Raw genomic sequence first — 13,353 nt, 5'->3', positions numbered from 1 at the left:
AACGTGTTGGGTTCCCTGGCAGTGGGTGAGTTAGCTAGAAGTCCATGGAGGGTCTCTGCTACCTGAAGGAGTTAGCAGTTTTACCAAAGCACTTTTCTAATTTGGTCTGCTCTTTTCACAGCTGCGAAGGGTGTATTTTCCATTTCTATAGACGTTAGCACCGAGTTGGCGCCCTCTGCAGTTCTATTTATCTACACCTTACATCCTGGAGGAGAAATGGTCACTGACAGTACCAGAATCTACATTGAGAAATGCTTCAAAAACAAGGTGAGGAAAGAAAAAAAAAGGGTGTCTCCCTCAGAATAGTTCAAGTTGTTTGAAAACAAAGGAGAATTTGGAACACATAGGGCTTTAGAAAATGCACAATTTCTCTGAGAGTTGCAAAATGTAAAATAAAATCAATATCCTTTACTCTTTATTCTGATTTACCTTAGTCCTAACCTGATCAAGTTCATTCACAACTCCAATCAAAATGTCATCTCTTCTTCAGCTTTTCCACCAGTTGCTGTATGGTGTATTGTCAACACCAATAGCTGCAGAACTCTAACTCTGAGTCGCAGATGACATACAGATATGCAAAGTTCCAGGGAACAACCAAGCTATACACAAAGATCTCAGCATCTAGAATTCAGAAACAGCTACAACTCAGGAATAGATTCTAACACTGGAGGAGCCTACAATCCAGGAACCTCCACAATAAGCCTTCCTCTGATAACCTATACTCTTGAATTCAGTTCTCAGACAACACTGTAATTAGTTCACATTATTGAGGTAATGTAAATGTAAAATAAAAGAAAACTAGAATGGTAAAGTTCAAACATTGTGAGATTCAAAAATACCAGGGCTGGAGCATCTATTTGGGCTGTTGCCCCTGATCTCCTAAATCACAGAAGCCATAAGAGGGAGAGTAACTCACTGAGAAGACCCACCTGCATTGCTGTGTGTTTGAAAAAACTTGGGTAGTCTGAAAGATTCTTGTATGGCACTCCAACCCCTTGCCCTTTGGTCTATTTTCATTTTCAGGTCAATTTAAACTTCTCTGAAGAAAAAAGTTCACCAGGATCCGATATCAGCCTTCAAGTCTCAGCTGCCTCGAACTCTCTTTGTGCCCTTTGGGCTGTTGATGAAAGTATATTGCTCCTGAGGGACTATGGTCAGCTGTCAGCACAAAGCGTGAGTGATTAAAACCACGTTTATTTGCCATCAGCCATACAGTTTTATGCCTCCGCCTTAGATAAAAATGGGAAACCTTAAATAAATAAGGAAACCAAAAGATGGGCCAGAATCCACATGGAGAAAAAAATATTTTAGATTAAAATCACGCCAAATGGACTACACTAACCCTCTTATGAGAAAAGGAAGCTACACTTTTAAAAAGAAATATATTTACTGAATATTATTCGATAGCCACTCTATAGATTATTCTGATATACGTTGTTTCATTTTATTTTCATATTAACCCTATGGAAAGAATATTATATTTCTATCTTGGCTAATGAATAAACTTAAACTTGGGAAGATTTAGTAACTTAACCAAACTTTGAATGAGTCATCTAAGAATGCTGTGCAGTCCCTTTATCTGGAGGTTCTTAAGATCCAGTTCAATCTTTATTGGTTTTAATATGATTATGCCAGCACTTGTTCAACTGGTTATATGACATCACAAAGTGTTTACACTAGCTCCTAAAGTATAGGAAAAGTCCTATACTTTTCTCGTAAATATTTGCTACAAATATGGTGACAATTTTCCATAGGAAAATAGGATTGTATAGAATATGTATATGCTTCTTGTGGGAAGAAAGGTAAGTTATTTTCTATTAAAATTACATAGCTGATTTTCCTCGACCATTTAGGTATATGGTAAGCTATATCATAAGGAACTACATGGCTATTATTTCAAAGGACTTAACTTAGATGATGGCCCTAAAGAACCATGTCTCAATGATGAGCAAATCCTTTACAATGGAATTTATTACACACCTGCATCGGCTGACTTTGGAGAAGATGCCTATGACCTCGTGAAGGTAAGACAATCATGTATTAAAATGGTTACTATGTGTAACAAAATATAAATAAGCAAACTGGAATGACAATAACAAAGAAGTATTCATAGTTGTATTTTGTTTCATCTAAAAGTTCTCAGGGTATTGATTTATAATGGAAAAAAATAATATCTGAAAGAATTATCAGCTTTCCTGACTTAATGTTGTATGCGTTATGAACCAGATGTCTAGTATAAATCCTCAAACACTTTGTCCTTTCACTTACACGCTACATCTCACAATGAAATTTTACCCTATTAACATATTGGATGTGTGAAGTGTTTCCAAGTGGACTATTCTCCCTAGTGCAACAGAGATGCTATATTCAAGGTAGCAAATGGTAGTAGAGTATGATATGTAGTTTCTTTGTCCCCTCACATTTAAAGTTTCTCATCAACAGCTGATAATTAAAAGCAAAAGCCATTAGAATTGGGGAAACTAGGGAGATTGAAAACATGGAATTTGGAAAATGGCTGTACAGTATCTCTAAAATATGACAATTCAAAATGGTGAAATAAATAAGAAAAGGGAATAGAAGAAGATAGCGAGAGGAAAAAACTGGTCTACACTGCTAGTCTATTTTGCTGTATGATCTAAAACTTATCTTATCTTGAAGGCAATGGGATTAAAAGTCCTTAGTAACTCTCATCTACGGAAACCAGTACTGTGCAAGAATTTCAAATATCCTGACTATGATGACTTAGGTGAGTCTTGGTAAAATGGAGAGGGCAGATAACAGCTTGTAATTTCTTAGCTCTTATAAATTGATTTGGGAAAAGAGGAGAGGTTTCTTATTTGTTTATTTTATTAATTCAATGTCCCCATTATATTGAATATTGGAACATGGTGAGGATATACGAGCCTATTAGAGAATATATTGTGGCTATAGCAGGTGAATCTTTATTCTCAGGGAGTTTAGATCGAAGTGGGATATGGAAAATATATAAAATATATATATATAATTTCAGATGGTAATAAGTTCTCTGATAATTGACATTTATTAACGGGTTACTATGTGTCAAGCAATTCCAAGCATTTCACATATATTAATCATCTTACTGTTCACAGCCTATGAATTAGAAACTATTATCTCCAATATACTGATGAGAAAAATTATGCACAAACAGATTACATAAGTTGCCAAATGCAAGAAAAATTTGTTGGAAGAAACAGGATTGTAATCGAGGCACTCTGGCCCCAAAGTATAGTTTTTTCACCATTATACTGTACTACTTCTCAAAGAACTACTATGAAGAAAATAGAACAAAAGCAAAGAAAAGAGTGGATCATGAGGATGCTATTTTAAATAGAATAACAATAGAAAACCCTACGAAGAGGTGACTTTTGATGAGAAATTTAGATGATGCCAAGGAATATACAAAGAAATAGAAAAACTATATGAAGACATGAAACAAAGGAGGAGAAACAAATAGATAAAAACCATATGAAGAGATATTTAACATCACTAGTAACACAAGAAAAAAAAATTGAAGGAACACCAGCAAACCAATGGCAAAATGTTTTCGCTTCCTAGCTGCTGAAACAAATACCATACAGTGGATGGGTTTTTTAAAACGAATTTATTGGCTCATGGCTTTGGAGACTAAAAGGCTTGCTTCTTCCCAGGGGTGGTAACTTCTGGCTGGTTGGCTGGCAATCTTTGGGATCCCTTGGCTTTTCTGTCACATGACAATGTACATGGTGATGTTTCTTCCTTTCTCCACTGGTTCTGTTGACTCCCAGCTTCTGGCTGCTACCCATGACTTCTCTCTCCATCTGACTTTCACTCTGCTTATAAAGGACACCAGTAATCCAGAATAAAACCCATCCTGATTCAGCTGGGCCACACCTCCATTGAAGTAACGTCTTGAAGAGATCTTACTTACAATAGGTCCACACCCACTAAACTCTAGACTAAGACCAAGAATATGTCCAAGCTGGGCTACGCAATTCAATCTAACACACACAAGAAAGAAAGAAAAGAATTAAATAATACTAGTTATATAAGTGAGATAAATGGGATTAGTCCACATACTGCTAGTGGGATGATAAAGTGGTACAATCATTCTATGGGAGATGAGAGTCCTTAAATTGTACATGCATATACCCTCTAACACAGCAGTTAAACTCCTGGGCATGAACAAGTCCACAGAGGATGTCCACATAAGGATGTGCAGGTTTTGGGGTATCCAGTACCTTGTTTGTGCTAGCGTGAGATAGAGACAACCTAGATGGCTATTACTAAAATAGATTAAATAAACATTGATGAGTTTTGAGCACAATGTTTTGAGTGGAAAAAGTAATAAACACAATGAGATCTAAATTACAATGGCATTTATATGAGTTTAAAATAAATTAACATATTAAACAAAATTATTACATATCAGTGAAGGACATATCCAGGATATATACAAAATACGTTAGTGTTGAACAATGTGATGCTTTAGGAAAAAGTGGAGATGTAATAGTTTCATATTTATATGCTATAGGGAGAGTAGTACATATTAATTTATATTTTTCATTGACAGATGAGAAATTGTTTGAAATGCATTTAATAAAAACAGCAAAAACCATTAATTACTAGAATATACAGAAAATTTCTGCCAATAATAAGAAAAGTTCTAACAATGCCATAGTAAAAAGTAAAGTAAATGAATTAACAGTGCCCAGGAGAGAAAATACATATGGCTAATAAACATAATAAAATATGCTCAATTTTCAAAAAGTTCAGGAAACATAATCACATGGGATACAAGTTCAACCTTATAAATTTTGCTAAAAGTTTCTTTTTATTCTAATAATGTGGAATAATGCATATTCTCATGCCATTTGTTGATGAAGATACAAATTAGTCTCCATGAGCTTTTTGAAAATAATTTATCATAAAGAAAAAAAATGTGCATGCCCAATGATCCTGAAAGTGTGCTTATTTGTGTAAAATATAGTGAAATAGTCACACATGAGAATATCAGTGAACAAGGATATTGATAAAAATTGAAGATTTGCCAATCAGGAGAGGTATAGGTAGTACCATAAAACAACTAAAAATAATGAAATAGATAACTATATATAAGCATTAGTATAGCTCAAAAGCACAATGTTAAGGAGAAAAAAACTTGTTGCTGAATAATAAATATACTATCATTTAAAAAGAATAGAAAAAATGACATATTTTCTATAGATATATGCAAGAGCACACAGCAATGGAGAGGAGAAAAATCAGGGCTGGTGGTAAAGATCAACGGGGACTTTGGTTTTATTTTAAGTGTTAAAATTATTTTATAGGCTAGTTCATAACCATATTACTTGGGTAATGTATTGATAAGTACAATATGTCAAAATGTCAGTGATACATGGTCACAGGGATGAATAATTAATATTGTCTGACCTTTTTAATGAGCATAAAATATTCATAGATTATTCACCAAATCTAAGGCATATCAAGAAGTAGGCTCTTAAAGCTTCATAAAAGATTATTGTGATGATTAAATGAGTTAAAATATGTAAAAAGCATTGTGAATAGTGACCAAAACATTGTCATAATTCAATAAGTGAAAGCTGCTATTATTCAGCCTTGGGCTCATTTAAGCTCATTTGCTGAAAAGTTGAATTTGGCTTTTTCCATAAAAATTGTTTATTTGTTGGTAATGTGTTTTATCTTCTTTTAGTAGCACATTCAAAGTTGATTGAAAATTATGAGACTTCAGGCTCTGGTAGATCTTACACTGAGATTATAAGGAAGTCATTTCCTGAAACTTGGGTTTGGAATCTTATCACAACCGAGTGAGTTTTTCTACTGTTTTTCGGCATTTAATTATTTTTTCTTTTCACCTCAACAAGTGAGAAACAATATTCATCAGTATTTTTCATAAATAAATGTGTTCAAAATCAGGAAAATAATGAGTGTGTCAGAAATTCTCCAGAGGACTTAGTCCTCTCTTTTTGTTCTTTCACTTTCTACTTCATTTCATTTTTCCTTATTTCTTTTTCTTATTCTATTATTTTTATCATTTATATTTATAGAATCTGATTGTATTGTAAGAAAAATTATATGAGAGACCATGAAACTGACTGAAATTTTTGTTTCCTGTTATATGACATGGTGAACATAATACTCACACAATTTAATTGGCTATAAGAGAGAAAGGAGAGAGAGAGAAACAAAATATGAAGGAAGTCAGAAGAGACAAAGAATGGGAGAAATAATAAAAAGGATGAAGAAAGGGAAGGAGGAAGGTTGGGAAAAATTAGTTTCTAAGTAGGGACCATAAGGAACCCAAATATATGACTAATGTGTACATTTTAAACTTGAAGACTATATTACAGGACTTATATTTCTAAAGTTGTCAGTAAAGTTGGATATATGTGTGGCAAAAATAGTCCATAACTAAATTAATTACTATTGTATGTATCGGAAGTAAATTAAATGTCATTAACTCATGTATTCCACCTACTCTAACATTTCTAAATACTTTGCTGTTAAAGATCACTCACAGTGTCTATCAATAATGAAAAAGAAAAATATGTAAAAAAAAAAAAAAACTCTCCAAATTTTGTATCAGTGAGAGATCAATGCCTATGTCAAGTATTTCAATAATTTATAATTTGGTAAGGATTATAAGAAAAAATAGTACAATAAAATTTAGAGTAAAAGATGGCTTAGAATTAAGAGACATGGGAGAGTCTTAAGATAAGCCTAAATGAACAGAAGCTAGTACACTGAACACAGGGCTTGCTTTTGAAGTTCTTTATAGATAAGGCATAACAAGGAGCTAAACAGAGGAAGAATGAGAATAAGAAAAAAATCCTATTGTAGTTTATGTATTGAAGAGTCAAAGAAAGGAATATAAAGCTTTGAGTAAATGGAATGATCTAATTATTTCTTGTATCGTAGCACATCATCTCTTCAATGTTGTGTGAATTCTCCCTTAGCTCCACAGGGGTAGCCAAACTTCCTCTTACTGTTCCTGATACTATTACACAGTGGAAGGCCAGTGGATTTTGCATGAATGATGAGGCTGGATTTGGCATCTCTGCAACCACCTCCCTGACTGCTTTTCAGCCCTTCTTTGTGGAGCTCACTCTCCCCTATTCAGTTGTTCGAGGAGAAGCATTCACTCTGAAGGCTAATGCCTTCAACTATCTCAACAGCTGTATTCAGGTACTTCCTTGGGTCTTTTTAGTAAACACCAATTTTTTATGTAAATTATCTTCATGTTTGAGGTTTATGGAGATATCGAATTTCATAGGTACTTTGTCTTTCCAAAGGTTGGAAGACATTGTATCAGTCAAGATTTTCCAGAGATACAGAACCAAAAGGAGATAGACTAGATAGATAAGTAGATAGGAAGATAGATAGGTAGATAGATGATAGATAGATAGATAGATAGATAGATAGATAGATAGATAGATAGATAGATAGATGTAAAGATATTTATTTTTAGCAATTGGCTCACATGACTGTGCTGGCTAGCACATCCACAATCTGAAGGGAAGGCAGGCAATCTGGAAACTTAGTCAGAAATTTATTGCAGTCTTAGGCCAAAATCCATAGGCTGGCATTTTGTCCTGCAATTTTGAAGTAGAACTTCTTCTTCTCTAGGAAACCTCATTTTTTTGCTCTTAAGGCCTTCAACTGATTTGGATGATGCCCACCCACTTTATGAAGGGTAATCTCTACTTAAAATCAACTAACTGTAGATGTTATCCACATTCTAAAAAATATTCTCAAAGCAACACTTAGATTAGTATTTAATTAAATAACTGGGTGCTGTTGTCTAGCCAAGTAAGATTAACCATAAGATTAACTATCACAGAACTTGACTAACTCTACCAGCCATTCAGTGTGGAGTATAGAAATACAAATACTATATCTGGGTGGCTGGCTGGACATAAAAGTGAAGACAAACTCTAAGGTATGAGTTATCTTGTCCTTTTGCATGTGTGGTGGGGAGAAATGAAGAGATGTCTAGAACCTCCAATTCTTCAAAATATCCAAGATATTTATCCATAAATTCCCTCTGAAAAGAAGGGATTTTTTAAATAAGTTGGTTGTCATTAAATTATTTTTTTATTAAATTAAATTTTAAATCTGTTTATCTTTCACCCTTAAATTAATTGAGGATATATAAAATATATAAATAACATCTTATTAATTTCATGGGCTCTTGACCTTTAGATTGTAACTGTGGGAATGCAGCAATTTCTTAGAAGAAAACGCATAAGCTTTTAATTCTAGCTTCACATCTTGGTTTTTACACTTTTTGGCATTGTTGCTTTGAAAAGGATACTTAACCTTTCTAAACTTCAGTTTACCAGTGTGCAAAACAGCATTAGTAACATGAATTTGGCTGAGTTCTTGTGAGAATCAAATAGAATAATGTAAATGAAGTATGGCCTTTATGTCTTATTTGCTCACCTTCTATTTCAACATATGATGCGCAAACCCAACCCTTTATTGACATCCAGTTATTTGATTAACCTCAGTCAACAATATTTATAGATTCATATAACCAAAATACCAAGTAAGATATTTGAATAACATATTCTTTATTTAGGTTAAACTATTTACTGAAAAAATATCAGGTGTGTAAAACCTATTCCATTTTATTGGGGTGCAGCATTATAGTGACCATCTCTAGAGAAAAATCATTTCTTACATTAAAGGAAGTTTTGTTCATTGGCTTTCTTGTTTGTTAATAAATATTTTATCTGTTGGCCTAGGACACAATGCACAATTCTAGGTAATTTGTATGTTATCAATTATAACATACACAACAACTACAAGCAATAGATAACAGTGGTCCCAATTTATAGATAAGTGAAAGGAAACTGAGGCTTACAATATGACAACTTGATCAACTCAGACTGAACAAACACCTGCTTATTTTGTGGTAGTGTATTGTTCTATACTAAGCATTGCTTTTTCAAAATAATAAGCCATGGGTCAATAAGTGCCAAAGGCCAGATTATAATAATTATGTAATAGGGCCTTGAAGGATTCCATATGGCTGGGAAGCTATTTTTCCCATGGCAGAAAATATGAAAGGTGAGTAATTTCCTTTATAACTTCTTCGACATGCCTAAATTCCCTTTGAAAAAGAAGGTACTCCTTTTTTCTCTCTCTTCTTTTCTGCCTTTCACAGATTAGTACTGTACTGAAAGATTCTAGTGCTTACCAATCCAAACTTCTCTCAACTGAAGATGAAAACATTTGTATATGTGGCAATAAGAAAAAATCCTATGTTTGGCTGGTTACCCCTCATACACTGGGTAAGATTTTCAGTTCCTACGTATTTTTACATTCCTCTGTAAATCCTCCTCAGAGTTTATGTCAAGCTGTTTCTCTATTATAGCTGATTGACACATTGCTTAGTGTCGCTCACCTGTCTGTCCTTCTATTCCTATTATAATCTTCTCTTTTACAACACAGCCCACCTTACCTGCAGACAGGGTTAAAGGGTTAGAATCGAGTGCTAACTTTTAAGAGCTCATATTTTCCATATCAAATTCTCCTCTCTCTTCTGTACAGTTGCATTTTTATTTGTAATTTGACTTAGAGCCCAGAATGATCTCTGCCTCCCTGAACACTATTCATTAGAAGGACCACTGTAACTCTGACATTTGTATTTCCTGCCACAAGGTACCATCAACCTCACTGTCACTGCTGAAACTCTGCAGAAGAGTGTCTGTGGGAACGGGTCACCCATGGCCTCAGATATCGGCTGGAGGGACACACTGATCAAACCATTGCTGGTGGAGGTATGGCCTCAAAAGAAAACCTTATGGGTCTTGAAAATATGTGTGTATTTCAAAATGCCTTTTCAGAGAAATAGAAGTCAGTCACTTATCCAAAGAGACAGGACAATATTTTAGTCAAATATTAGAAAAGGAAGACCAGAAACAGACGTTTAGTTGCACTCTGCAGAGAACCTTAACAGTCAGAGATATAATATTCTTGAAGGGGAGTGATAGAATTTTGTAGCTTGAAGGATTTTTGAGAAAATCCTTGCCTTCAATTTTAGCAAGACTCAACTTATTCTGTTATAGTATGCTAAATCAAATGGTTCATTTCTGTACTATCTTGGGCTTAAGAGTTCATGTGCTCATTATTTGGGATAGCGTTTTGTGGCTGATTTATTCTTTTCACACATTATTAATTTATGAATATTCTTATATATTTAGTATTTGAAATTGATGACTTTTCTCTTTTCTTCTTCCGATGATTAGCCTGAAGGTATTGAAAAGGAGATAACACAGAGCTCCCTTATTTGTACAAATGGTAAGTAGATACTTTTACATGATCTCACTATTATGACACCATTAAATGAAACTTTTGTCTTTGTTTTGTAATTTACTCTTTTATTATTGATCTTCTCAAGGAAATGGCTACTGGAAAAGATGAGCTATTTTCAAGTAATAAAATCAAAATATTCCATAAGCGAAAGCAAATTCCATACTTTAAATTCCTCTTATTCTGTATTCCCCAATTTGGATATACAAGTACACTTTCATTCATCTCTTATCTCTACCCATAATTCCTCTTTTCCAAGCTTTTATTTCTTCATTTAAAAATAATTGCTATGAGTATACAAGTTCTGTCAAAAGACTCCAACTGAAGTAGGATTGTCTCTCTCTACTTAGCATTTTTCAATTCAACAGGGCTTTGTCTTCTCATTCCACCTGTGAACCAAATTCTCACAGGTCTTTCTTCTGGTTACCACACCTTCAGAGTTCCACTCCCTGTCCAGGGATTTGGCCCAGTCTCCATTGCCTACAAATCTTTCTATTCCCCAACTACAACTATTAGATTGCCCCATACATAGTATCAGGCCACTACTGGATTTTTCTATTATCTAAATTATCTTGCAATTACTGCCATCTGTAGTGCTTGTTTCATTCTGCAATTCTAGAGACTCCTATAGTTAGAGAATCCAGGGATCATATTTCATTTTCCAATATAATATCACCTTAAGGAACACTCTCAAGGAGTAGAGTATTTCAACACTAGTGTGGAAATTAAACTGGTTTTGAATTTAAAAAGCTGGGGTCCAGAGTCTGTGCTTCATTGTTGTTAGTTATGTGATCTTCCAAATCTCTTATTTTCTTTTGACTTGAGCATTCTTATCTATGCTGGAGGTGGGTAGGGTAGGGGGAAATAGATCTGGCCTATCCATCCATTAAGTTATTTTGTGAAAATTCCATTGGATAGTATATGTAAAAGCAGGCAGAACATTTTAATACAATCTCCAAAGTTAAGGTTTTGTCATGTGTTAAATTATAATTGATTGTGAAAAATCTAAAGTAAATCTGATTAATTTTAATCGTAGGAATCCCTTTAGCCTTTTTTTCTGATCATTTTACAGGTGGAACAGAGCAGTAAGGAAATACTAACTACTTTACTAATCAACAGGATGAATTACAATCACAGTCAGAGTCTGGTCCTTAAGATAAATAAGAGTTCTAAATTAATAAATTCACTTTACTATTTTCTAGGATCCACAGTGTCTCAAACGGTAGTGCTAACTCTACCAGAAAATTTTGTGAAAGATTCTTCTAGAGCTTATTGGTCTGTCCTTGGTAAGTCTGCAATACAATGCAATAGTGGGGAGTTTTATATAGGTTTAGAGTAAAAAGAAAAATTATACCTGTATCTGCTATCATCCTATTTATTGGTTTTGTCATTTGTCTGGGGCTCCATTACTGTACTTTGAATTTTCATGACAATAATTTTAAGCCTGTCTTATTTTTTGTGATCTTACTTCCAAATGGTTCAATTTCCATCCAGACTGTAGAAGGTTTTTGCAGTGGCTAAGCATAGTGGATAAGAGAACACAGGTCCACAAGCAGACTTTGAATCCCAGATTTACCACTTGCTGTGTCCCTTTGAATGAATTGCCTTCACCCTCCTTTCCTCGTCCTTAAATGAGGTTACTAATATTACTTTTTGCATCAGGATAAGTTGTTATAAAATTAAATAAATTAAAATGCTTACTTCCAGATACCTAGTAAGTGCTGCATGAGTGTTGGGCATCGGTAGAGTGTATAGGGAAGTGGTTAAGTCCAGGCACTCTGAAGTCGTAGTGTCTGTGCTCAATTCCTGACTCTTCTGTATCTTTATTGGGTGATATTGGGAAAATTATTTAACATTTCTGTGCCTCAGTTTCCTCATCTGTAAATAGAAATAATTATATATCAATGTACATTATTGTTATAAAGATTGAGTAAATGAACATAAATTAAGTGCTCAGAACAGTAGCTGGTATATAGTAAGCATTTCAGAAAATGCTTATTTTTGGTCCTAATTTGTCTTTTCTAAATGATGACTGACCTTGAGTTTTCTAGCTTTACCTGGGAGTTGTCCAGGAATTTTGATTCCTACAAACTTCTTAGCTTTTCTGCTCTTGGCTGCTTTGGGTAACACACCTTAGTCTTGAAAACAAACTAATCTGTGGTATGGGCTCAACAAGTAGGAGAGGGAGGAAGATTCGGATAATATAGAAAAACAACTGATTATTTCATATCTATAACATAGAGAACTTGAACACAAACAAATGACTTATCCTATCAATTTTGATGAAGTTACTTTGACTTTTCAGGGGACATTCTCGGTAATGCCATGCAAAACTCACAGAATCTTCTCCATATGCCTTTTGGCTGTGGAGAGCAGAACATGGCCCTCTTCACTCCCAATATCTACATCATGGATTATCTGAACCAGACTCAACAACTGACAGAGGAAATAAAATCCAAGGGTGTTGGATACCTGACCACAGGTAAAAAAATGAAAAGTCTTTCTTTTCGCTTAACTAAATCCCTGAATTCCAACTGGTTTGTTTATTAAGTAAAAGCGTCTATTTGTGTATATGTATATTTCCAGCTATAACTAACAAAAATATTCAATCTATACAATTTTCTTTCCAGATCGTTACTTTAGATTTTAAAATAAATCTCCTTTCCTGTTCTAGGATATCAGAGGCAATTGTCCTATAAACACTCAGATGGATCTTACAGTACCTTTGGACATGAGGATCAACAAGGAAACACATGGTTTGAATTACTTTATAGTTTATATCAAGACTTATTACAGATTTTTTTTAATTCACTCTTTTTCAAGTAGAATTTTGAGGATTTTATAAAAACTATTGACATTCTCCCCAAACTACATATATACAGGCTTGCATAGGCATATACATATATTTGACTTAATAGGATCCTTGTACTCTCTGCTTAAAGATTCAAGGTATATGGCTTTGGCTTTATTTCTGGCTTTTACTTATGAAAAACACATGCTCAAAGAACAAATCATTAG

The 13,353-nt window shown here is 34.1% G+C and overlaps 1 protein-coding gene across 3 annotated transcripts in view; it reads left to right on the top strand.

Moving 5' to 3' along the window:
• Nucleotides 1-13,353, top strand: part of LOC143691471 (ovostatin-like) — a 60,538-nt gene that overhangs the window by 33,336 nt on the left and 13,849 nt on the right. For 2 of the 3 annotated variants that reach the window (XM_077169978.1, XM_077169980.1), the window contains 12 exons: nucleotides 122-267; nucleotides 1,024-1,173; nucleotides 1,854-2,024; nucleotides 2,659-2,746; nucleotides 5,711-5,825; nucleotides 6,975-7,203; nucleotides 9,188-9,314; nucleotides 9,685-9,803; nucleotides 10,272-10,323; nucleotides 11,538-11,621; nucleotides 12,641-12,817; nucleotides 13,010-13,091. In XM_077169978.1, coding sequence (XP_077026093.1) covers nucleotides 122-267; nucleotides 1,024-1,173; nucleotides 1,854-2,024; nucleotides 2,659-2,746; nucleotides 5,711-5,825; nucleotides 6,975-7,203; nucleotides 9,188-9,314; nucleotides 9,685-9,803; nucleotides 10,272-10,323; nucleotides 11,538-11,621; nucleotides 12,641-12,817; nucleotides 13,010-13,091 — 1,540 coding nt within the window. The remainder of the gene's footprint in view (nucleotides 1-121; nucleotides 268-1,023; nucleotides 1,174-1,853; nucleotides 2,025-2,658; nucleotides 2,747-5,710; nucleotides 5,826-6,974; nucleotides 7,204-9,187; nucleotides 9,315-9,684; nucleotides 9,804-10,271; nucleotides 10,324-11,537; nucleotides 11,622-12,640; nucleotides 12,818-13,009; nucleotides 13,092-13,353) is intronic. The other variant, XM_077169979.1, reaches the window with a different exon arrangement.

Source organism: Tamandua tetradactyla, chromosome 7, assembly GCF_023851605.1.
Source record: "Tamandua tetradactyla isolate mTamTet1 chromosome 7, mTamTet1.pri, whole genome shotgun sequence".
In the NCBI taxonomy this organism is placed as follows: domain Eukaryota; kingdom Metazoa; phylum Chordata; class Mammalia; order Pilosa; family Myrmecophagidae; genus Tamandua; species Tamandua tetradactyla.
Note: the sequence above shows the minus strand (reverse complement) of the source record. Positions and strands in the feature narration are given on the sequence as shown.